Source organism: Lissotriton helveticus, chromosome 1_2, assembly GCF_964261635.1.
Source record: "Lissotriton helveticus chromosome 1_2, aLisHel1.1, whole genome shotgun sequence".
Taxonomy (NCBI): domain Eukaryota; kingdom Metazoa; phylum Chordata; class Amphibia; order Caudata; family Salamandridae; genus Lissotriton; species Lissotriton helveticus.
The window spans coordinates 106,328,417-106,355,575 of NC_136058.1; the positions used below are offsets into that span (position 1 = coordinate 106,328,417).

The 27,159-nt window shown below is 42.4% G+C and overlaps 1 protein-coding gene across 1 annotated transcript in view; it reads left to right on the forward strand.

Moving 5' to 3' along the window:
* Window positions 1–300: 300 nt before the first annotated feature.
* The window catches only part of TM2D1 (TM2 domain containing 1), a 170,761-nt gene continuing 143,902 nt past the window's right edge, over window positions 301–27,159 (forward strand). The window contains exons 1-5 of the mRNA XM_078669655.1: window positions 301–618; window positions 10,903–11,099; window positions 11,816–11,889; window positions 14,236–14,344; window positions 23,597–23,688. Coding sequence (XP_078525781.1) covers window positions 316–618; window positions 10,903–11,099; window positions 11,816–11,889; window positions 14,236–14,344; window positions 23,597–23,688 — 775 coding nt within the window. The 5' untranslated portion in view covers window positions 301–315. The remainder of the gene's footprint in view (window positions 619–10,902; window positions 11,100–11,815; window positions 11,890–14,235; window positions 14,345–23,596; window positions 23,689–27,159) is intronic.

Consider the following 27,159-nt stretch of genomic DNA (forward strand, 5'->3'; position numbering starts at 1 on the left):
GGACGCCTGTGGCGTGACGTTGGGTACTTGCTGCTTTGGCTGTCGTCGGGTACTTGATGCTTTGGACCGTTGGCGGGAGTAGTTGATGATGCGGTGAGCGCCTGTGGCCACAAGGCGTCGCTGCTCTCTCCGTCCTTTGGTCGCGGCAGTCGTTTCCCTGGACGTTCTTTTAGTGCTTGGCAGTCGTTTCCTCCAGACGTCAGTGCTTGGATGCTTTGTGAGGCATTGGTGCCTTTTCCCACGTCGCGTTGGAAGTGGCAGTCGCCGACTCCTTGCTGGTGTGTGTGGGTGTCGCTGGCGCTGTTGCGCAGTTAAATGCTGAGTGAGAGGTTGGATGCTTTCTTGCTGCGGGAGTTTAGACGCTTTCGCTGTCACTTGCGCTGTGGAGAACTTACTTGCTGCGTGAGTTTTCTTGCGTTGTGCAATGCTTGTTTTAGTCTTTGTGGAGGCAGGTGCACTTTTAGCTTTTGGCCACTGGGTGGCGGTGAAGCTGGATTCTTGGTAGCAGCCTGTCTTGTGGGCTTGTCTTCCCTAAGGTGCACTCTACTGTTTCAGTCTCTCAGTGCACAGGGGAAGCTGGAGCTGTTGCTGGGACCCTGGCCTCATGCTGTCTTCCAGGTGAGTCCCTTCCTTGTTTTAGTTTGTTTGTGCAGGGAGTGGGTGGCAGGCTTTCAGTGTCCAACTGGGCAAGTGGTGTGCAGGGAAGACGGCTCAGTGCTTTGCCCAGTTTGGGGTGTGAGCTTCACTTTGGCAGCGCTGGCAGTTTATAGGCATTTTGGCAGCGCTGGCCATTTATAGGCATTTTATTGTCCCGCCGGGGAAACGAGGAGGTGGGGGCACACTCCTGTTGCCGGCGCCTGTCCTGCCTTCACTTTCCTCAGCCCTCCCGGCCCGCGGCAGCTTTCTGCAGTCCTCGCTCGGGCGGGGGGGGGGGGGTGTGCATTGATGCTTCTCGCTCTGGTGGGAGAGCGCGATGCTCCGGTCACTCTTCCCTGAGCGGGGGGGCGCCTGAGGCAGACCGCGGGTAGGCTCCGTCGGCTCTGCCCGTGTTGGAAATGCTGATGAGGCTCCGGTCACTTGAGGCAGGCCGCGGGTAGGCTCCGCCGGCTCTGCTTATTTACCGGCTGCTGCAGGCTCCACTTTCCGGTCTCCCGCCGCAGCAGCTTTTCCTCCCACACGCTGCGCGGCGGAGACTTGCAATTTCCCTCGCAGGCCGCGGGTAGGCTCCGCTGGCTCCGCAGTGTTCTTCGTCATTGGGGGTGCAGCCGGCAGGCCGCGGGTGGGCTCCGCTGGCGCTGCAGAGTCTCTCCTTTGTTGTGGGTGCCGCGGGTGGGCTCCGCCGGCGCCGCAGAGTCTCCCTTCGGGGTGGGCACTACCGGCGGGCCACGGGTGGGCTCCGCTGGCCCGGATGACGTTGCGAGGGGGGTTGGGAGGCGGTTAGCTACTCCGCTCCCTCCCCCTCGTAGTCTTCGGTGATTGCGGGTCCGGCCGCCCTTGTTTTCACGCGGTCATTAGTCTGTGAGCCCCTGCCGCTTCCAAGCACACACGCGGCGGGGGCGGGGGACGACTCGGGCAGGCCGCGGGTAGGCTCCGCTGGTCCTGCTTATTCAGTGGCACAGTTTATTGCGGGCACTTCGCCCGTGGGGCTCACCTTCGGCCGGCAGGCCAGATGCTCCGTCGCGGTCGCGGCGGGTGGGCTCCGCTCGGCCCGTGCACCTCTCCGGTGGGGGTCGGAAGCCTCGCGGCCGTCGCAGGTGGGCTCTGGGCGGTCCGCAGCTGCTGGGTGGCACTCGGTGGTGGCGGTCGACGCGGGTGGGCTCCGGTCGGCTTGCTGTATGGCGCCGACGTGCCTACCAGCCTCACGGCGCGTTGCGCCTCGCCACTGGGGATGCCCTCTAGGCGGGCAGCTCTCTTCCCCTTTTCCTTTTCGATTAGCCGAGGGTAGTGGCACGCATGGGACGCACTACCGGCCTCGTCGCCATTGTAGGATTGATGGTGGAGGGCCCTGGGCCCGCATGCTAGGTGCAGCAATGACCTGACACAGACACCAGATGAGGGTAGTGGGAATGGCCACGAGCACGTGCGCTCGGCCCCTTTTATTGCCAGCGTCATGTGACACCATGACGTCTGTGGTGGGTGGGTGTAAAGTGTAATACAGACACTTGAACACTAGAACGTGTCCATGCTAGGACACTACACGTATGTCTTTCAAGAAGGAGAGAACCGACGAACTCAGCGGTACGTTTTGGTCTGTCTCTCGTGCCAACACTGCGAGATTAGCCTGTTATGACATTTTAGCCCACACCATGTTTTATTGTGAGGCATGTCGTTTTGCTGTTAATTGTAGTTAGTTTCGCATTCTGGGAATGTGAAGTGCTGTTGGCTTAACACCCATGGCTGGTTGACGAAGCCCACATATGAATCATCCACTTGGCAGCTATGCATGGCATAGTTGTTAAAAAACTGTGCATCCTCGGAGGTGTCCGGTATTCCTTTTCCAGAGCGCTGTACGTCGATATTTTAGTTACATCGTACTTGTTAACTTTTTTTAAATTTTTTATCTATGCGGACAGTTTGTAAGATGAAGAATATTTACCCTTCCTGTTTTTTGTAACATACAGAAATGTATTGGTGGGGATGTGTTTAAAATGATCATATTTATGTTAAATGTAGGCATTATTCATTGCTGTCATCCTTTTGGAGATGTAGAAATAAGAGTTTAAAAGCAGGATATTTATACGTGGGTGATATAGGTGTTATGTCGCTTGGCAGGGACCTGCATAATTGCGTAGGTGCAGCATAAAAGAGCAGAATGGCATGCACGTATTGCAGTTTGTGAATGGACACAGAAGCAATTATCTTTTATTTGGCTTGAGGATCTATGCACGGTGTTGCACATCTATGCGTTCTTTAACTCCAGTAGCTCTGCAGCACTTATTAAAGGGGCCATGGAGCTCAAATATATATGTAATAGTATGAAAGCTTTATGCATCAGAAATGGTGTTTCGATGTTTAAGCAGAAGAGATATTACCAAATTTCCTAGGTGATGCATGTTAAATAATTGTGCAGTGACAGAGTATTGTAACATTTATATAGCGCTAAGCAGGGGTGGCTGGTGACATTTGAAAGTGGTAGGGCGTAAACTGATTTGCATACCGCACTGCAGTGAGCGAGCGCAGGGAAATTTTGAAAAAAGAGAAGAAAAATCGTGCATTTTCAAGCAAATTTGAGAAAGCAGGAAGGTTAATATAGCAATTGTGAAAGTGCAGTTATTACATTAATAGATGTCATAACATAGGTAGCTGCTTATTCAGTATAACCACAGAGCTTCATACATTCCGTCCTATTACGCTGCTGACACTGACCTATTTACATCATATGCATTTTGTGATCTGCATCAGGTACATGTTCTTTGCAGCAGGCACATTAACCTTCTGCTGCTCTGCGCTATATTTCCATGAGCCAAAACTTCCACTAGACAAAACTATGATCACTTGGACAAATCACAGAGCAGATAATGCTGCAGACAGAGGCAGAGCGAAGAGGCAAGCTCCCAAGGCCAAGCCCTTGTGCTCGCCCAACCCCGTTTTGTGTACATAGTCCAAGGCTGAGGTGAAATACTAGGCGGGGGCATGTCGCCCTTTCCCCTCTCCCGGTCAGAAAGCCTCTTCCTAGTTCTGCTGGATGCAAGGAGGGAGCAATGCATGGCAGCACGCTCTCAGCCAGCATAACCAACCAAGTGTGGGTTAGGAGGTTGGGATTGTGGCCGACGGTAGCATTACTGTCACCAATTCATCCCAACCGGAGAGGCATGTGGACCCTGAAAATCGATCTACTTCCAGTTATCCTTTAGGGACTCTTAATTTTGGGTCAGATGTGACAAAAAATATTCATACTCTAATCATCCCCTGAATGAGGTTCACTGAGCTTGGCCCCCGCCCTATGCCCATGGAATTCTATGCCTTTAACTCCAGCAAAGCATTTGGCTGGCCACTGATTCCTCCGAGCATCCCTTTCATTTCAACAATTATGTGGCGCTGCTCACTGCGCCAGAAAGTGCGGCTCGGGTACTACTCCATGGTCTTGCGGCTCTCTCCGATATTCAGCATCGGGTGCAGTGCTGTTAAACTTGGTTTTTCAACGTGCCTTTGAATCTTGCCCATTTAAACGTACTCTTTATTTGGGTCTTAAATCTCTGCTCCCACAGACAGTGTAGGAACGCCCATTCTTTAATGTTGTGCTTCCAGTTATGACTGCTGTAATGTTTGTTGTCTTCTACAGGCCCGCCCCGGTCTATGGCGGGTGCAGTATCTCATCACGATCACACGCTGCCTGGGGGGGGGGGGGGGGGGGAATGCATCAGAGGAGCTTGTGAAGCCTTATGGTAAAGCTGCGCTCATTATGATGTACACTTACAGGCGTCTCGGATCCGGCAGCGCGGGAGCGGCAAATGGATGTCAGGGCTCTACATCAATATGCTAAAATAAAGTAACTCACGCGCGGTCATGTGGTCCAGGAATAACCAATCATAGACCCACACGGAGACGGCCATCCGTCTTGAGCGGCCATATTGGATTGGTCAAGTCTTTTGACCAATCCAATATGGCCGCTCAAGACGGATACGCGATAGGCCCAATTGGGTCACATGATCGCGGCCCTTATTTCCTGACTGCTCTAACATGGCCGCTCCGTGTGGGTCTATGATTGGTTATTCCTGGACCACATGACCGCGCGTGAGTTACTTCCTGGTCTTGGACCCCTTGGTTCGCAGGGCGATTCTTACCCGAACACGAGGATCGTATTGTTGGCCCGTTGATAGCTATTCCAGGTAAGAGCGCGCAATTTTAGCGTCCCCCATATCTCCCTTCATTCCTTGATGCTGCTAACAATGGAAGAGTAATCGTACGAATTTCCTTCCAGCTAATAATCCCAATCAGCAGTGGCTGTATTGCTGCTTAACCGGTAAGCTGCTTGACTTATAAACTATCGTTAGTTAGTAGATCACAACTCCTTGCCCAACTAAATTATTCACTTATTCTTATGATTTAGGTAGTTCCTAATACTCAGGCTATTGTCCTCCATGCCAGCCCTGCAGGTACAATTAATCCCTTTTATTCTTCTTTTGATGTGCCTAGGCACAGTGATGGGCTCTTAGAATTCCCCTAATACCTTCTGCTTCGTGCACTTTTGATATGAAATTCACAGTTTAGAACTCCCCGGTGGCCTTCCAAAACAGCTTCCGTCACGTGTACTATACCTTATACTGGGTATTCACATGTTATATTTCACGACGTTAAGGGTTTCTGCTAAAAAAAAAAAGGTTTTTTATATCATGGATTTTTTTATGATTCATTAATGATTATGAACCCCTTGCCACAAGTGTATGGCTCGGTTTTTATCGGGTAACCGGTGCAACATACTAATTTTGTGCTTTATGTGTGTGAACATCCTTCCCTGAAGAAATGCCCTAATCTATGTAACTTGTTTTTTTCTCTCCCTCATATTTTCTTGTTTCGCTGTAATAACATATGTTTTGGCAATTGTTGCCCTTAGTACGGGCTGAGGAAGTTAATTGTGACTTTTTATAAAAATAGAAGGCATATATCTAATGTCCTGAGGATGAACCTTTATTAATTAACATGTTCGAAACGTTGTCGACTGTGTCACACTATATGTGTATGAACTGTATTATTTGATGCCAGCAATAATGTGTAATTAATATCGTCTGATTGTGAATTGACTACACAGACGGTTTTAGTTGCCTTGTTGTCTTCTCCTTCAGTGTGTCAGTTGGACATCGGCTGGTGTTCTGCTGTTATCACTTTAAAATTTCCTTGAAATTGTTTACCAGAAAATAAATCTGTCCTGCTGGACAAAGAATATAGTGTCTATTTAGCCTATATTTATCTTTCAATAATCCTTTATGTCTAGGGACCATTGTCCTGTTTAAAATGTTAGTTACCTTGGGGCACAATTTAGTTACTTGAGATAACCATAACTGGTGAATTTCAGTGTTTTTTAAAGTTTAAAACGTTACGTTATCACTGAATTCTTCACCTAACTATAACACCACTTTAACACACACACTCCCCAGCCCCCAGAGAATTCTGTGTAGCACCAAAGAGGTTTAGCTTTGTCCCAAAGAGGTTTAGCTTTGTCCAGACACAAGGGAGCACCCAGTATAAGTCAAAAGAATACCCTTTAAGGCATATGTCCGGACTCTCTGAAGAGCAATAATGTTAGCAAAACACATTTCAGGGGTTGTTTTTAGTCATTCCAGTTTGGCTTGGATGACATTTTACAAATCCAAACTAATACTGTACCTGGAGTGGTGAAAGGCTTTTATCATTTTACTGCTTAGTGTGAATGGATGCCACTGTGCTAATCCTATGCTTAAAGACTTAGCTGTAGAAATGGCAAAAGACTTAGGCCGTTTTGATTTCGGTATGGATGGTACTGTGCTAATCTTATACTTAACTTTGAAAGAAAAGCAGACATATGAGGGATATCAGATTCAGACTCTCTCTGGTGTTGTTGGGTGCTCTATACAGGAGCTGCTCTCCACCTAAACTTGGGACCCACCCAGAATTCTCTGCTTCTTTTTGCATAATGTATGCAGCACTCTGTTCCTGAAAGGGTATTCGTTTGACCTATACTGGGTGCTCCCTTGTGTCTGGACAAAGCTCAGCCTCTCTGAAGAGCCATAATGAAAGCAAACATGTGACCGGGGTTGCTTTTATTCATTTCAGATTGGCTTGGATTGTATTTTACCAATCCAGAGCTGTAATGCTATGCCTGGAGTAGTAAACAGATTGTGTTATTTTGCAGCTTGACGTGGATAACACTGTGCTAATCCTATGCTTAAAGGCGTTGCTGTAGAAATGGCAAAAGACTTAGTATCTTTCTGTCTTGGCATGGCTAATCCTATGCTTAAAAACGTTTTTTTTAATTGTATTTCCATTGTAGCTAGTAAAGGTCCATACAGAAGTAAAATAACCAGTACAGTGCAATTACAATAATACAAAATCCGAAATTCATCCTAAATCCAATAGAAAGCCTAGTTCTCTTTAACCAAATGGATAGAAACAGAAGGTGCATAGAGTTCAGAGTACACGAGATAAGGATAATGGAACAAATAACATGAATATATATTTCATTTCTACAGATTAAAAAAATGCATAAGGTAAGTTTTCCGTTGAATGCATACAGGATTCAAGATGCCTAGTGAAGGAATAAAAAAACATATAGCATGTTTGCATATCTGATTTCCACCGATAAAGTGCTTGAGAGAGGTTTTCCGTCTTTTCTTCTAGAAAAAAGGGCATAAGATAAGTTTTCCGTAAAGTGCATAGAAGGTTTGAAATGCATAAGGACGGGGTCGTAGAGCCTATAACGTGCATGCATATCTAATAGTAAAGTGCTTAAGATAGACTTATCATATTTTTCTTTTAAAAGCAAACATTGCCTAGACTTCAGTGGGTTCTTGCATTCTGTGGAGAACAAAGTTTTCATCAAGCATTTAAATAACTACCATTAATATATACTGCAAAAATTCATAATAAAGATGAATAATTAGACATTAGCAGTACAAACGGAGCTCATTGCAGGTAGTAAAAGTGCTTAAGTTAATCCTGGCCAATTCATACATTATCATTTGCCAATTGCTAGATCAGACCATTTCCAGTTCTTCCACCTTCTGTTTAATTTGGCAGCAGAACCTATCCTTTTTGCACAGATGGTTTCCCCGCTTAAAAACTCTTTGCATTTTGGTGAACCTTTGGGAGATTGTCGGGATCACCTTGGATTTCCAAATGGCTAGGATACGTGACCTTGCTACTAAAGTTGCAATAAAAATAAATTGACATTGACCAAGGGTTAAGTATTCGCCTACATCTGCTCTACCAAAGAAAGCGGCTGAAGGACCAGGGGGAAGGTTAATTGCAAATTTTTTACCAATTTCTAAAAAGACACCATGCCTGAAGTCCATTAAGTGGCTACATGTAAACCCTACATGCAGCCAATCCCCGGTTGCAAGTCCACATCTAAACATCTAGGATCGACAGTGGGGAACATTTTGTGGAGTCTATCGGGGGTATAATAGATCATCCATTTACTGAACCATGCCATCCTTGTTAAATTAGCAGCTCTTACTGTCTTGCAGCTCATTTTGTTGTAACCCTGCCACTGCTGAAGATTAAAGCTGCAGCCCGTGGTAGAGCCCACTCTCTCAAGATGATCTAAAATCAGCTGTTTATTCTCCACAGATTTAAATAATCTATACCAATTGCCCCCCCTTTAGTTCTTAGTAAAAAGTGGGCCTTCCCAAGAAGGGTGCCATCACTGCCTTCTGTGCTGATTAAACCCAAGCAAAACTGCTTAATCTGTGCATAGCTGAACATTAGGAGGCTGTTTATATTAGTCTTGTAATAAAAAATGTTCTGCCAGGATAAAAACGTATTGTTTTCATAGAAGTCTTGTAATGTGTAAAACCCCAGCTTTGCCCACTGACCGCAGTTCTGGGAAGACTATTGAAGCCCCAAATGAATGCATTCCTCTTAATTTCATCTAAGGATGAAACTACGGGATTCTATGTACTTCCCAGATTCTTTGAAAATGCGAAGTAATAGCTCTAGGGATCTTGTAGCATGACTTTTTGGGTAGTTTAGGGGTGCGTCAAAAAGGGGCAAAGCCAATATCAGATTCCTTGAGCATTATGGTAAGGAAAAAATTGGTTTCAAGCATATCACCAGAATTATTATAATTCCGCCAATTAATAAGAGAGTATGATAGTATAACCTTAAGTCCTGTAGAACAAGGCCTCCGTCTTACACTTGTAATTGCTGCACTTGTAATCTTAATTCTCTTTCTTTGCTTGCCAAATAAATTGTCTACTTTCTGAATTAATGTAGTCAAAAAAGGATTTGGGAACCTTGATCATTATGTTGGAAAATAAAAATAAAGGGAGAATACTCCTCTTAATGAGAGCAACTCGTCCCATGATTGTTATAGGGAGCTTTTCCCATTGTTTAAACAAATTACGCATTTTATTTACTGTGAGAATAAAATTAAGCAGATGTAAATCCTCCAGTCAGGTGGTCTCAAAAACCCCCAGGTCCCATATTGAATTAGTTGTTGAATAGTGTACCTGCATTGCGGGGGCAGAATATCTAAAGAGCAATTAAAAAGTAGCCCCTCAGATTAAGAATGATTTATTTTATTTTCCCTGATCTCTATAAAGTCCTTTATTTTGGAGAGGGGTTTCGCTATATTATCTATATCTGCTGTTAAATAGCGAGCCATATCGTCTGTAAATAGCTTGATTTTAGCGGACCAGAGGACAGGGGCAGCGATCGAGTGATCCTGCCAAATAGCACATGCCAAAGGCTCCATAAATAGAGAGAATAGCACAGGAGATAGGAGACAGCCTTGACGCATCCCCCGACTAATAGAAATTAGGCCGGCCATGTTCCCATTTATATTTGTAGAAGCCCTAGCATTGAGGTATAAGTTTTTCACCACCTGGCAGAATTCAACTGGGATCGCAAATTTGTTCAATATTGCAAACAAAGTTCCATTGGTTTGACAAACACTTTTTCTGCGTTGAGGTGTATTATTGCTGCTTTCGTTTATTAGTGTGAAAATATTCAATCGCCTGAATCAAGTATAGGTGTTAGAAGCCAAAAACCTTTCTTTAAGAAAACCATTTTGGTCAAATTGCATAAGAGAGGGAGCAACTTGCAAGAATTGATTTGCGAGAATTTTAGTAAAAATATTAAGGTCGGCATTAAGTAGACTAATGGGTCTATATGAATTAACCTCATCCTCCGATTTCCCCTTTTTAGCAAAGCTAATCACCGCAGCTTGGGTAAATGTTTAGGGAACTAAATCCCGTTCTAGGATCCCATTGAATATTGACACCAGAAAAACGTACAATTAGGGAAAATCTTATGTACCTCAATAGGAACTCCATCAGGTTTTGAAATTATTCAGCTGGTGTCATTCACATTTTAAATTGAATCTGTTTATGTAACTGATTTTTGTGTCCAACTGTATTTCATTTTAAGGGGCCGTTGTCTATGAGATCATCTTTTGGCAAAGCCAACAGGTCTCGCCAATGGCTTTATCAATATCTTTTAGCCAAGTTGTATAGTAGCAAGACTTCTGTTTAACATGACTGAGATTTAACAGTGACAAAATCAACAGCCCCCACATTGCCGAGACTTGCTTGCTTTGCCAATGCTTATCTTTTTTGGTGGAGTTATTTTTAATGGATATTTTATTGCTCTTATCTGTAATGTAAAGCTTTATTCTGACAACCATAAAGAACTCTCAAACCAGCAACATAAAAAAAGTAAGCATTCTTTTTGAAATGGAGACACGTTTCCTTTAAACAAAATGACTGCATATGGGGGTGGGGGGGTGTTTAGTAAAAGCTGATCACAATTATAGTGGCCTGCTGAGCGTAGCAGGCCACCATCCCCGTGATGACCACCAGTTGGAGTGGGGCGCAATTTACGACCTACCTCATTAATATTCATGAGGTATGTTGGAATACGACACAGTCCAATTCTGTATTTTACGAAATGAGACCATAGTTTGGTTTGTAACATTCTCTACTGGTTGCGAACATACTGGTTTCACATTGCGACCACATTTTTTGAAACCTTAATTCATACATCTGGTTTATAACCTCTTAATTTCTTCCTGATTTTCACAGCTTGATAAAATCACCATCTCTCAAAGTTAAAGTTTAGGCGATGTGTGTTTTAATAAAGAAATAATGTGGCTCTCTCAAATGTTGTTCAAGTCAACAGTTTTATTTGCAGTCACACACAAAGTAAGAAGTGTTTATTGACAGCCTATTTTGTTTCTTTTTTTAAAAATTGCTTTTGCATCGGTAGGCGTCTTTGGAATGGCATGTTGTGGCTGACCGACCAGAAGCTGAAAGAAGATTGGTGGTGCTTGCATACCTTGCACAGGACGTCATGGCGATCGCCTGCAGTTGGCCAGTGGCAAAACTCTTATGCTTTTTCAGTTTCATTTTAGCGTCCGCTGCAGCGACAGAGTCCTTTAAGTGCGAGGAGCTCAGGCTTGGACAATATCCTTCTAGGTGTTTGAGTTCTTGTTCCTCTACTTTAAGTAAATGGTGGAATTGGCTGGCAACCGATTAATGCCTAATGATCAGTGCTTAATTGGAAAAAAAAGCAAAGTTTTACTTTAGAGCGTTCTTCAAAGTGCCTAGGTTGCCGAATATCAAGGTGGTGCCAGTCTTGTTTCCACTTCATCCCTTTATTCCACCACTTTAAAAATTCCTGTCTGTCTCACTGCTGCAAGCTAATTCTCATCCCTGCTTTCTCCCTTTGCTGCTGTTACTACAGCTTTCCCTACTTTTTCTTCCTCTCTGTTTTGCTTTTCACTTTTGTTGCTCTGGGTCGAAGTCTGACGATGAGAAATAAGTCTTGGTATCCAAAAAATGAGTGCTGGCACCTACCACTAATTAAGTACTTGTTCAGATTTTTGACATTGAGAATATTACACTGTTTTCTACTGAAGTTCCCCTCAATCTGCTTTGGTAAATTATTGTGCCTCTTTTTTTTTTTCTCACCCTTCCCTGATTAATAAAATGCGTATATTGATGTATATTTACTTTTGTGCATGTTCCTATTTCTTTGACCGCATAATTCTGCAAGGGCAGGACTCCTGGCTCTACTTAAGATTGCTGTATATGTAATCATATAACAAAACAAATGAATGATGATATTATATAGATACCAAAAAATCTAAGTTGTAATTTGTTTCCTTAATTCTTCTAACATATATTTGCAAAGATCCAGAAATAAGTTACACAACACAAGAACCAGTTAAATGCACAAATTATACAGCATATGGTAAGCTTTCCAATTTCATTTGGGCCTAAAATTCCAATAGTACTTAACAGTTAATGTATCTGGGTGTTGTATTGTCTTTTTTTCATGCTGGAAATTTGTAAACTCGCTGATCTCCTGGGCTTTACATTTTGTATTAGTGTTTTACCATTGATATCATAGAAGGGAAATGCACACATTATTTGTAAAAATAAGTTGGTTACAATTGAGTACTTCAAAAGTATTTACAGTATTCTAGAAATGTGAACATCTGACCGTTTACGTTTTTGGAAATGTATGTTTAATAAGTATTTTACATATTAAATATATCAAATACAAAGAACAATATAATTCTACAGTATGAAACCCCAGTAACTATTCACATACAGTTCTAACAAACCACTGTGTATTGGTAGCACTTCTGTTGGAAAATATATTATGAGTATCCAGCTGGAAAGGAAAATGAGAGCTGGTGGATTCTAATGCCCAATAACTCTCTGGAACTTGTTATCCAAGGTGAGGAAAGAGATGGGGTAGAAACACAGTTCGGGGTGGATGTATTAAGGGAGAATGCAGTGCAAATTTATCCATCTGCAAATAGTGGTTAGATTGTAGGGAGGGGCAATTGTTGAATATCATGGTTCCAGGTAAGCAGCAGAAACAATAAAATAAATAGAACAAAGCACGGTAGTTAGGCAACATTGGGATGATCAACAATGACTAAATAATGAGTAAATACAATAGGAAGGTACTCTTCATATTTTGGGCCTACCACTCTCCCTTTTTATAAAAACTGCCTCCACATACCCACGGAAAGCTACGTTTTATCCCATACACTATAAAGTGCATTTTTATAAGATACATTTTTATGTATTCTCCATGTGTTGGAATGGAACTATGTTGGATCTCTAGTATGTTTTAAATTATTTCGGACCTTGTGCAAAATGAAACATTATTTTGCATTCCATTAGTAATAATTGGAGCATATTACTCTGTGCCACCCACGTGTAAATCTAAAAATGCAACAAATGGTTGCTGATTAAAGTAATTGGTAATTTCTAGTTTACATGTAAGCCCGTTTTTTTAACCAGTCTCTAGAGTTGCAATATCAAATGTTCCCAGATGTTGTTCTGTTAAATAATAGAAAAGACCATTGTAGGATGCAGTATAAGTATGGACTGAGAGATATTTATCCCAGATGTGGTAGATATCAGATTGGCTGTAGAATTAAAAACAGCTGTGAAATGGAAGACAGATTATAGAGATCAGTTATGGATAGAGATGGGAAAAGAAGGCAACAAGATACACCTCGAGAAGTAGTTTGTTTAAGAACAGGAAACGGCTGTAATATTGCACCCTTTCACCTGACCAGGGTTCAATACAGAAACAAGTGAAAGCTTAATTCAAGATCCTATTATTACTATCCCATGCCTCGCACAGATGCTGGAAGGAACTATTTTTTCAGTTTAAAATGTGTAGGTTTCAAAAGCTGAAGGTTAGTTACGTCAGTGATAATATGATAAAAACGAGAGAAGAAAGCTGATGCAAAGGATTTGTAAGATATTTTTTAAATCTTAAAAGGATAGATCTCAGTTCACCAAATGCTGACACAGTTATGCTACCACTAAACTACCACCCTTTGAAAGACAATGGCTCATTAACAGTTGAAAATACGCAGTTTAATCTCTAGTATGTTTTAACTCTTGGACTTTGAAACCGGAAACACGAGATGGAAAAATTCACCCATATGTCAAAGGGGGGGGTTAACTCTATTTGAGAGAGGGACATTTTTAAAGAATGACTTAAAAGCAATCTACTTGAAGAAAGGACAAATTATCATGTTGCATACAAACAATATAAAACATTGTAGAATATTATTTGCATGTTATCTTTGGCCAGGTTGAATGGTGTTGTATCCTTTGTGGAATGGCTTGGAAGGAGAGTGTATTAACACTTGTCTTCTCTGGATCCCTTGGGTTGTAGCTAGTAAACACTGTAGTTATCCACTGCACAGAAATCACTCTGTAACTTCAGATTGCTCTAAGCTATTAGTATCCCTTCTTTTTTTGTGGGGGTTGTGGAATCTCTCTGTTTGGGAAATTCTTACCTAAACCTCTTAATTTGTTCTCAAACCTTCTCCTACATCATGAGTTTATACAAATGTGATATGTTGAGGCATTTTCTGTTATTCTTCTTTCTAGTCTTAATTTATTTCTTATTAGTACACTCAACACTTAATTATTCTTTAGTAATTTTTAATTATGTTTTTAATTTCACAAAAACTTTAGCATACCTTTCTATATTGCAAAATGTAGTTCTGTTACTTTACTGGTCTACCATTCTCAAACTGCCTAACTTCTATGCTCTTAGCACCATGTTATCCAGCTCCTAATATTACTTGTAAGGATCCAAATGGCAATGAGACACGTTTTACGGGGAAAGAAATTGGATTTTACAGGCCCATACCGTGCCGTAACGTGTAAGTACAGCATTGTTAGATACAGTGATGCCCTTGTGTACTATGGATGTATTTTATCTTTAATTACAATTTGGAGTGTAAAGCTGTTTAACCCTGCATTACTTTTTTGCCTTGGTTGGTGTTTTCAGCAAACATAGTGAGAAGGCCAGCTTTTGCTTTGTCACTTTAATCCTTTTGTCTTTATAATTCTTTAATTTTTGAAGTAAATATTTCTGGAAGAAATTGGAATGTGGAGATTTAGATGTAATGTGAGGGTGTTGGAGCCTTGAAATCAGGGGTTGATGACACCGGTCATGTGGGAGAATTTTTTTTTCATTTGTCTTAACTGCCTTATCACATTAACCACTAACATGAAATGTGGTCTCCTGTTGGACATTGTATTCTAACATGAGGTTCACCTTACCTGCACTTCTGTAGTGGATTTCCATCCTTTTTAACATTCCTGAGGGTGAAGAAGGTCCAGCTCCCATAAGGTTTAGCCATTGGTAAGCTTAATGAAGAGAAACCTGTACACAAAGATCAATGTTTCTGTCCCTGGTGGTGAAATTTGGAGAATGGTCCTTAACAAAGGAAACCAATAAAAATTGCTCACACTTATGTAAATTCAAGAGTTGCATCACGCACAGCTTGGTACTGGCACTCCAGATGTTTAGCACAAGTATCGCCCAATCTATGACCATCTCCATGTTCAGATGCTAGATTAGAGTGCCAAAGCATGGGGACAAATAGATGATTTAAAAAGAGACTAATACATCTAGGAGAAAATAAATGGTTATTTACAGTAAAATCACATACCCTTTTATCTTGTATACATCACCATAACTATGGTCTTGCTAATGTTGTCATTGAAGCATACAGACATCAATAGACGTTTTTAGAATAGGGCAAGAAACAGACTGGAGCTATATGGCCATGGAAAACAACAAAAGGAGTAGGTGAAGGATAATGCTGGGTGTAAAATCTGCTCCTAATAGTTTGGTATGCAAAGCATCTTAACCCCATAACTGCTGGGTTCCCTAGTTTGTGCTTAGTGCTTCATAACTTTTTTTCCACATAAGCCGTCCTTGCCAAATTTGTGTCCTTTTTTTCCAACATCCTGGGGATTCTAAAAGTACCCAGGGTTTGTGGATTACCCTGGAGGGAACTGAGAAATTAGCCAAAATGCAGCTACGTTTTGTTTTTTTGGGGGAAAATTTTGAAAAAAGTGCTGAAGAAGAAAGCATGTTTTTTCCCCCCTGTTAATGGTATCAAAAATGCTTTTGCGTTGCTAAAATCACCATCTTCCCAGCTTTCAGGAACAGGCAGCGTTTTGTCAGAGACCCAACATTTTCTTCACAGTTTTGGCATCTTAGTGGGACTTAGCCTATTTTCTTATTTTTTGTGCTTTCAAACTCCTTTCAGTTAGTGGTAGAAATTGATGTGAAACCAATAATGGATCCCGGAAAGCTATACATTTCTGAATTCAGCAAGGGGTCATTTGTGTATATTCTTCCAGGTTTTCCAATAGAAAGTAACAGTTCAAATAAAAACATTTTGAGAACGAGTTGAAAAAAACAGCCATTTGTACCTGCGTTTTCGCCTGTAAATTATTCTAAACATCACAGACTTTTAAAAGCAATATACCGTTATGTCCACTGGACCCTTATGGCTGCAGAGGTATATAGGACTTGTAGGTTCACCAAGAACCCGAAGTGTCCAGAGCTGATAACTGAGCTGCGCAATGCTATCGTTTTTCATTTTGTACTGAGTATACAGCAATTCACTTGGTAAAATATAAAGAGTGAAAAATGGGTATCAAGAAAAACTATGTATATCTGAAATAGGAACAACATATGGAGTTTAGAAGCAGCGGAAATTTGCACAACAGAATATGTGGGTACCTATACCAGCATGTGAATTAGAGGTCCTTTTTGAAAATGACTTCTTTTTTACACTGTCTTGCATATGGAAGGCAGAAATGCATAGAGAGTCAATTGGCAATAACATTTGTTCTATTATTCAGTCTTCCCCTAAGTCTCCCGATAAAAAGGGTACCTCACTTGTGTGGGTAGGCCTAGTGCCCGTGACAGGAAACGTTCCAAAACGCAATGCAGCACTCTTTTCCAGTGAAAACTGGCATTTTTTTGGAAATGTGCCTGGCTGTGGTTTTTGGATCCTAGCTCAGCTGGCACCTAGGGAAACCTAGCAAACCTGTACAATCTGATAGAGACATGTAGCCATAGATTCCTTATCCTTAAACTTCCAGGCGTCCGACTGGATCCAGAAGATTTTCTTCTCAGCAGTACCCCTGCGCACCGGTAGGTGACGTCCATCGACTCCGCATGACGTCGTCCGCGTCATGTTCGTCGTCCGTGTTGTTAATATAACCTCCACTCTGGCGTGCTGATGTCAGTTCCTTTCGCGCCATCAGCCCCGATCCTTTGAAGAGAGCTAGCGCTTGACATTTTTTGCCCGACTTTTTTTTACTTTTTGTCGACTTCATTGGTGTGTAGGTGTGTCATGTCGAGTAAGAAGACTTCGGGGTTCAAGCCGTGCGGCGCCTGTCACAGTGGTGGTCTGTCTTTGGTGCCTGGAGCTCGACCATGACTCCAAGTAGTGTTCTAACTGCCGGGCCATGGCGCTGAAGGAGCGGTCCCTAAAGCTCCTCGTGGCGTCCCGCACTGCGGAGGTCACCTTGTTGGTCCCGGTCTCTATCAGGAGGAAGATCCAAGCACCACTCCGGTGAATCAAAATCCTCTTCGTTTAAGTCGTCGAAGTCTGGTAAGAGGCACCACAAGAAATCAATGCAGCAAAGGAACCCCTGCGTTCGAGGCCCCGCTCTGTGGAGCAGGTTCCTGGGTTGGCTCAGTGTTTCCCTCCCTTTCCGGGGCTGGGAATGACCCCCCGCCCAACTGAAAGAATTTTTTGATGCCATGTGCACCATATTTGGGTGGCCTGACCCTGCCGGCGGGCCCCACAGGCTCAGAAGACGGAGGAACCCACGTCCTCTGCTACTTCCTGCTTATTGCTCGCAACTCTCCCTCTGTTCTCACAAGCTGTCTCCTTTCCCGGTCTCCAGGGCATCTGATAGGCTCTTGCAGAGGGTGGGTTCCGTCTTGGTCTGCATGGGAGAGGAGATGATATAAGGTTTAACCCCTTGGTTACCTTTGTCTTACTCTTTGTGCATACGTTAAGGGAGTTTGATGTCCTGCAGAATGCTTTGGGACTCATGTTCCGCCTTCTCCTGACAGTCCCATTGGATATTTGTTTGACTTAATACGCTTACTGCGGTTCTCAATGGCAATCAGGGTGGTCCTCGTGTAGTATATGTAAGTTCCCTAACAAGCACTTCAAAATCCAGGCAAGCATTTAACATTTTGCCAAACAGGATACTCCATGACAACGTGGCACATGTTCTGTTCACCAGTATGAGCAGTGTTGGGACTATAATGCACTTGTCAATTGGCCAACAGAACAACTACAATGTTCTGAAAGCGGGTAAGTGTTGTGAAGTCCATGTTTTCCTGTAGTAGAGTAACAAATATTCTGCAGGTGTTTGCCTAGCAAAGTAGTGGCCCACAGACAGTAGGTATCCATTCCCAACAATTGAAAGATTTACCTAATGGCAGCTCCATCTCAGTCAATTTCCCAGTACTTTGCTTTAGTATGATACAACATAAAGCAAGTAGGAAAGCGGAAGGCGTGTTTACGTGGGCACTGGGGACAGTGAGCACACTTTACAACGACGACATGGTCCCTCCTTTTTGGGTGTTGCAGGAATTCTATCAGCAAATAGTTGGTCCTGCAGCCTTGCAACGTCCTCCAGGACACATGAAGTGGAGGCTGCTGCTTCTTCAGCAGTGAGACATTCAATCACAGACAACTGGAAATCAAGGGAAGACTCGAGTCTCCTGTGGTGGTCTGACGATAAACAGCATCCACATTGTACGTTGCCATCTGGATGAGGTGAGTAACAGTTTTTTATACCAAGTGCGAGCTTTATGACTCTCATTGTATGGCTGAAGCACCTGGTCGTTCTTGTCCACTCTGCCCATGTACTTGTTGTAATCAAGTATACAGGTGGGCTTGTGGTCTTCGGCCATCTGACCCCCAAACCGTGAGGGGTAAGTGTTCTCATCATGAACTGTAGTGAGAACGTACACATCACGCCTACATTAGAACTTGACTGCGAGCAGTTCGTTGGAAAGCAACGCAGTGCTCTGGGATTTTTGGAGTTTCTTACAAACAAGCTCCTGTGGGAATCCTTTGCAGCGACAACAAATAGTACCGCAGGCCATAGTGCCAGCTTTGTGGAGCTCACTGAACAACTTTACTCCTATATAGAAATTTTTCACATTAAGGTTACAACCTTTGTGAAGGAGTAGCTGGACAATCTTTCCTGTGACCCCTAGCATGGGAGGGCAACTTACAGGGTTTAGAGTTGTGCCCTTCCTGGTATACACATTCAAGCTGTACACATAGCCAGTCGAACTCTCACACAGCATGTACAGCTTGATGCCATAGTGAGCTTGTTTGCTTGGAACTTACTGCCTGTACAGCAGCCGCCCATTATACAGGATCAAGGACTCTTTAATGGCTATATTCTTTCTAGGAGTATAAACCTCTGGAAACCTGGCAGGCAAATGTTCCATGACAGGCCAAATTTTGAATAACCTGTCGTGGTCTGGATGGTCCCCGGGCAATGCAGAAGAATTGTCATTGAAATGCAGCATGCGCTACAATAGCAAAACACGATCTCTGCTCATGTAGGGTGCCAAGTTGGGGGTTAAGCTAACCGTGGGTGTAGACCTGTGGGGCTGCAAGCTTGGTTTATGTTCTGCCCCCATTTTGAGGGTGAGGTGCAAAAATATCTTTAACTCCCCTAAGGAAGTGGGAGTCCACTTGTGTGCCCTAGAATGATGCCCGAGAGTGCCTCGATGCTCCCTCATAAATTGTCCGGTACACACATTTGTTTGCTGCAACAATTTCATCAAGGAAGTCCACATCCAAAAAGAGATGGACATAGTCAATTGGCAAAAAATCAGCTGTATCAACTTTACATCCAGCTTTACCAATGAAAGGCGGAAGTTAGGGCTGACTAAATTGGGAGGCTGCCAAGAGAGCGCTCCCTCTGTGCTTGCCACCGCACATACCTGCTCTCTGAGTTGCTCTGACCTGCAACTGGTGTCACATTGCACAGACTGTGCATGCGAAGGGACAGTGCGACTGACATCGTCTCCTTCAGAATCGCTGGAAGATGAGTAGTTGGATGGAACTCCGCTGACTGAGAAATCACTCCCAGATTCTGCTCCATTGTCCTCTCCTTCAGATGCTGTCTCGGTATCTGCTGTCTCAGTCTCTGATACTTCCTCAGAGCTGGACTCTAGAACTAGATAGAATGGACAGGTAAGTAGGGGTAATGGGAAAGATGCAGTGGTAAAGGGAGTTTCATGTCATAAAAAAAGAACTCCCTTTAGAAACCACAAACATTCAGTCAGCCGAACATACAAGCATCCAATCACCTCGCATCCATACCACTGTCTTGAATTAGTCAAATTCTGCGCAATACTCAAATCCTTATCTCCAAATTTAATAAAAACATTTTTCCATCACTGTACCAAATTTTGTTAAAATTGTTTCGTAAAAATAGGTATAAACACAGAACCTAAAACAAAAACACACACACACTAATATTGTGGAGAGAAAACATACATACACACACACTAATATTGTGGAGAGAAAACATACAAGAACATCACATTTTTAAACATGCTTTTCGTCTGCCAAAATCAGCTTCGACTTGAACTGGGCCTACTAGACCATGTCGTAGAGGCTGGTGTGTTTATAAAGTTTTGTAACAGACTTCGCCTCGCCCGGAAGGGTTCCCTGAAGGCCAGACTTTGGCAGGAAATATCGAAAAACCAGAACAGCCAGAAGTATCGGCAAAACCTGGATCACAGTTTACAATTACTTTGAGTCAAAGAACTCTGGGGAACAAACCCCTCTCAGCCGGTGCTAAAGGCTGCCATCAAGAAGAGCGCCAGACTGTTTTTTTCATTCAGACAGGCCAAGATTGTCCAGAAGGAAACACGCTTGGGCAGTGTTTTCCAATTTTAAATCAGCCGTTCAGTCGCCCTACTTATCAAGCACATTTGCACTTTATTGGAAACAAAAGTTTTTAGCTCTGAGGATGGGTAACTGGCCATTTTTAAAGAACCTTGGTTAATGGCACCGTTCAGGCAATAGCGTCAAATGCGGGATGTGCAGCTATCACTCCGAAGCAATGGAATACATAGTTCGTGTATGCCCCGCAATGCTTACAGTCAGACGTCATTATTGCCGGAAGAATGGATCAGGCTAGAAGTTCGATCATGCCACCAAGCCTTAATAGCTGCCTTAATCCAGACAACACCAAGCTTAATATTGGGCTTACCAAACTTGTGAACTAGATGTCAAAACTGTTGGGAGACACTAGCGCAGCCAAATCTCTCTTACCTCAGCAGGGCGGCATTCAGTCTGCAGCTGAACATCATCTGCCTACAATGCTTTTGAGGGTTTCATGCAATTTACAAATTCTGATTCTTTTATTCAGTGGTCTTTTTTATGAATGAATTGATTGTTTCCTAGCTGAATATTATCTGCCTACAATGCTTCTGAAGGTGGTAAGAAATTTGCAAGTTCTGTATTTTTTTCAGTGGTCTCTTATATGAACTAATCAAATGTGTTTTTTAAATTGTAATGGTTTTTTAATCAAACAATAAAGTCTTATTACATTGACATCTGTCGTTAATTCAAATTAATTTGTAGGAATTAGTATCGAACACGGCATAGCAGAAACCAACTTATTTTCTAATGTGATCATATGTTCCTCAAATTTAACACACACTATGAATCTACGCAATTCAGTGGATTATGAAATATGAAACCACCTTCTTCAAGACAAAAAAGAAATTCCCCTCCTAAGAATATCACTATCCAAAAAATCCAGTGGGGAGCACTCGGATTGTTGAAATTGCAAAGGTAAACCCAACTTGCAAAAATCTCAATATGCAGATAGCAAAATAAAAAAACTTATACTTAGTGGCTGTTCACCAACAATGTAAGTTTTAAAATCCCATATAATCCTATAAAACTCTTATCAAATCACTTGGTTCATCACAAGGACTACCATCTGATATTTACATCAGTTGGCTCCATTGTAGGTAGGATCAATCTCCTATAAGGTACCTTAAATTAATGTAGAAGCTAAAGAGCTTTCTCAATATGTATTTCTTGGGTGGGGGTTACACTTGTAACGTATCCCAGTGCCTAAAGGCATTAAGGGCTCTCTGTGTCCTCCAATAATTCACACAGGTGCTCGTCTTCTGATTTAGAATAACCAAGAATGATCCTACCTACATTGGGAAGGGAAGACTGGACCCCTCTAAAGGCCAGGAAAACTTTAGTCTATGCTCTGATAGTAAGTCGCCACAACTATGGGAACGTCCTAATGGTTGGTATAAAGAAGGCCTTTTTGCTAGGCTCTAGGTGGTGCAGAATACAGCAGCACGCCTTGTGAGAAAGTGCCATCTTTCTGCATGGTTGCCCCCACTTTTTGCTGAATGGCTGATGTACTTTGACTCAGTGTGCCCTGGGCTCCTGCTAATCAGGTACCCAGGGCCTATGCTGTACACTGTAACAGCAAACACAAAGTAAGCAACTGTGAATTACAAAACATGAAGCCAACTGAAAGTAATAGGCAGAATGCTTTCCCAAGGAGGTTTTAATGCCCTGTGTATATGTTTGTGTGCATGTGCACGTACAGTATGTGTGAGCATACCGGTGTGATATGTGGGTGTATATGTGTACATGTGTATATGTGTTGCATGTGTCTGAGTGTGTGCACGTATTTGTGTTTGTCTATGTATCTGAGTATATGCTTTGTACGAGTCCAGAGCCTGTTCGTGCATTTGTGCCAGTGTGTCTGCATGTACAGGCCTATATGAGTGTGCACATGTGTCAGTGTGTGTATATTTATGTAAGCGTATATGGCCAGACTGAGATGTAAGTTGGTATGTGTGTGCACGTGTATATGGCCAGACTGGGATGTAAGTGGGTATATGTGTGTTTACATGTATATGGCGTGTGTGTGTGTGTGTGTGTGTGTGTGTGAATTAGACATATAGCATGAGATACAAAGGCACTGGCAAAGGGGGGGGTTGGGGCGGAGAGAAGTAGAATTAGATAGATAGCCTGAGTATTGAGGCAGTGACGGATGAGAGCAAGAGAGGGAGAATAATGGTACAAGAAGCAGAAGATAATCTGCCATGGCTATGTTGTTTGTGCTATGAGACAGGCAGAATGGTAGAGGGGGTGACGTAGAAAAGAGGGGCGATCACCAAGACAACAAGATCAACAAGACCACCAGGCGATCTGTGTCTTGAAGGTTTAATGGCAGATCAAATACGCCACTGCAAGCTGGACCGCAAAAGTGAAAGTGCGACCTCCAGGAGCACCTCTGAGCATGCCAGTCCGGGAGCGGACATTTCAAGAACGTCACTGCAAGCAGGCCGCAAAAGTGAAAGTGCGACCACCATTTGTTTACAATTAACGCGAGCGCAAGGTGCGTGCCCGATAATTGAAAACAGATGGCGCTGCTGCTTACTCGTGCTTGTGCTGTCACTCATGCTTGTGCTGGCATCCACCTTGTGGGAGCGAGCAGCGGCGTGCGGGCTATCTGTTTTTAATTAGCATGCGTGCCACTGCTTGCTCTTGCAAGGTGGATGCCAGCAGAAGCATGAGTGCTTGAAAGAGGTGACCAATTTCTAAATGTCATCTCCTAGAGCAGGGAATGCTCGGTGCCTAGGCGAGACCTAAAAACAGACATAAGGGTATCTGGTTGTGTACTTAAGGCATCAGTTTATATCAGTGTTGTCTAGTATCTGTTTTATTTTCACTATGGTACCAAATCACTCTAAGTATTTGGTCACACTTATTTAAAAAAGAAAAGAAACAGGTCAACCATTTGTGGTAAAACAGTAACATAACTGACAATTCATACACTGATGTTTAGTATACCGGTTTGTTTTTCGAAATAATTTGAACAAGTTCATGGGTCTACTTCCTGTCACAGCTAGTCATTTTGGTAAAGCGTTTTCATGTTCTATGATTTGTTGCTGAAACACGAACTAATTTTCGTGTCGGATTATGTAAGTAGGTCCATTTAGCGGGACACATATTTTAAACATTCTTTCTATAATATTGTTAATATTTCGCCTTTCTCTTTTGATGCAGAAATGGTTACTCCTACAAGGTTGCAGTGGCACTATCCTTATTCCTTGGGTGGTTGGGAGCTGATAGATTTTATCTAGGATACCCAGCTCTAGGTGAGTACCTCTCCCTGTATTAAGTACAGCTCACATTTTCAGAATTACCATGCCTCCATTGCAAAAAAGGAAACGTTCCCACTGCATTTCTGTGCACTTTAGGGTGAACGTTTTCTTAACTGACAAGAATGTGCGTTCTCTTATTTTGACATGGCTCTCCTAGACCACCAAGAGCACTAGGTGCTCTGTGGAGAGCTCACCTGAAATTCATCACACCAACGAAATTGGAATGCAATAGGATTAATAAGGTTTGAAACAGCATCTATGCAACATTTATTTGCTTTTTGTCTTCTTGTCCTATTTGGTATACTTTCATTTTAGCAGGTCAAAAGTAATCTAGTCCTAGTCCTATGAGCACTCTGCACCAAGAATACTGCACCTTTAGCAGTATAGACAAATCTTTCACTCATCAAATCTTTTCTGCGTGCCAGTCCTACGTGTCCGTATTTGTGTGTGCCTACAGTGGCACATATTTGTTATCGCATTTGGATCACAGTGTTTTTCCCTGCAAACTGAAGCTAGTACTGGAATGCTAATAAGTGTAAACAAGCCTCAGCATAGCCAATAGGTCTCGCCTTTGGGACCTTATAAGTGTTTAGCCATGCAACAGTTGATGTTGTGGCACCAAGGATATTGTGCTGCATAACTAAATACTTATAAGGTCCCAAAAGCGAGACCTATTGGCTATGCCAATGCTTGTTGATAACTGTGAGTACAGCATCTAGTTGGGCAGATGTGTGGTTTCACTGAAAAAGAGAGCTTGTGTTGCACTTTCTTGAACATGTTGGGAGTCTGACACAAATGTGTACTGCTAACTCCTTGTCGCTGTTGTGAACGTATGGGAATTTTGTAATGAGTTCAATAGTGTAATGAAATTCAAGGAGTTGCAGTTGTTTCTAGCGATCCCCCTCCTCTTCAGTTTTTTTCATCTCGGTCTATGCCTGAATATTTGAAAAGGGTATTTTCCCCCTTGTGCTTCAGATAAAAATGTCTGGCCGCCAGGTAACTGGAGTCATTGTGCCATGATGAATCAAATGGGCCATGTTACAAAGGTGTCGAAATAGGCCAGTATTATGTCTTCTATGTCGACGTCGCAAACCTATAATTGTGCAAATTAGGCATTCCATTAAATCCTCTTTTTGGGGTAAGTTAAAAAGTCAAAAAGTTTGAAGGAAGGAAGTAAATAAAATATAGGTGTTGCAAAATGAAGTTGAAATTACAACTTCTTTATTCATGAACCTTACCCTTTACGTCTACGCAATGGGAGCTTGTTCGCCATCTTGACAAAGGCTACGCCAATAGCCGAAACACGTAGTCTTTGAATAAACAAACTGGAGTCTAATGAGTTGGTGTGCAGCTGTGTTCTACTCCCAGTGGGAGGAACATTTCACTTCAAGGATATTGTAGACTGGGCCAAGCCGTCGCTGGCACTGCGAGGCGATGAGTGGCAATCTTGGGACACACTCGCAACTAACACACACACACACACTCGCCATTTTATAGTTGGGTCAGAGTAAGTTTCCATAGGAAGAGTGTTTTTTATGTATTTATTTTTGTAATTTATTTTGCTAATAGTGCAGTTTGTTGAATCTGCGCAAAATAAAAACAGCTTCCCTCCAACGCAGCTCCTTCAGGGTCACAAAACATCAATGTCCATATTAACTCAAATAACTTCGGGAATTATGGTTTGTTTTAATATTAGCTAGGTATCGATATACACTTCAAATAACCTGAGGATAATCCCTGAATATCCGCCTGATTGTTTGAGATGTGACGCTGGTGGCGGGATATTGGCCCCATATTATATTCTGCTACCCTAAAATAAATCTCTTTAGGAATACAGTTTTTGAATACTGTGTAAACAAATTGAATATTAAAGTACCCCAAGATCCCAACATGGTTTTACTTGTGTATTTATCCTCATTGAGATTTTCAGGTGAGTTTTGTAATTGTATACCCGTTTCTATGCTCATTGCTGGATCATTAATATTACAAAAAAGGACAACTAAATTAATTCAAACTTTTTCGGAATGCCTGGTCAAAATATATACAGTGAATCAGTGAGAACTGTATGTGCAAATCGTTTTTAGGCTGTGCAAAATGTTGCTTAAACTATTGTATTAAAATCCAGAAGTTATAATTTGATCAACTCAGAAGATACATTGGAAAATAGCTTATCTTTAATTGATAATCAAAACACATCATTACAATGAACAGATTAAATCATCAAAAAGCACCCCACAAACAAAGTCACCCAAATAGTCCATTCATTTAAAGCCAGGCCTTGTAGCAGAATGAGAGCCTTCAACAAACTGGAGAAAGTGCATTACTTCTGCCAAGCCACTGTGGACAATAAAAATGTTTCGGTGGACATTCTCCAATTATCTGCTCATCTTCATCAGGACCAAAAGTGAATTAACATCTCTGACAATCCTTCTCATAATTAGGAATCACTATGGTCATGTGAAGTTTGAGACATCTAGCGCAACAAGACCCAATGAAGCAAGGCTCTACAAGCAGCAAGGAAGCAATTCTACGAGGCACAGTTGGAGCAACCTAAGGAAGAAAATGCATGATGCTTAGGTACAAGCTACAAATAGAATCAGAGCTTGTAAATCACATCTAATAAACAACCACCAAATCTCAACTGTATTTCAGTAAATAGCAGCCTACGGGAATGCAGTGGAAGAAGTGTGGCAGAGCAACATACTTCAGACTTAGCAGGCAGGACATTGGGATTCCAAACCTTGGATTTATAGGCACCCACTGTTGTCTGTGTCCATCCTGGTATGTTAAGGTTTACAAGAAAAGATTCTTTTTGCAACTTGAATCAAAGCATCATGAGTTTTTAGTTTTATTCTGCCTTCAATTGGGCAATGTGGAATCTGAGGCTGGATCCTGCAGAAAATTTAAATCTGTGCAATAATTATTTTGCCATGTTGTGATAAGAGAAATTGGTAAAAGATCTGTTTACAAGTCGGGATCTCCTTTATAGGGGAGTCTACACTTACTATAGTCATTAATTCTAATATCAATTAGGCAGCAATGCATCTATGTTTGCAGGACTTACCCTATAAATATAGCAACCCCTCTATTGGCTGCACTCACTGAAGAGAGACATTCAAACCATGACAATTTGTTAAACATGGTAAAAGTTTACAGACTTCATATGAGGATGTGAGTGTACTGCAGAAAAATAATAGCCAGATTATGTGTGAAAAAACATGGTTTGATGGCCAGTAATTACACCAATTAAGCCTATTCGCATTAAATACGAATTCCCAATTAACATAATATGAACATAACGTGTATTTGCAAAGTGAATGGTCACCGAAGGGTTTCTTGGTGCTGAATAACATCTGTTTATTCTTACCCAACTCAATGGTACTCATTTTATCGACCCCAAAATGTTGAAAGGCTGAATGAAATGCCAGGATTTGAACCTCTGACTTCTAAGCCACCAGACCCCGA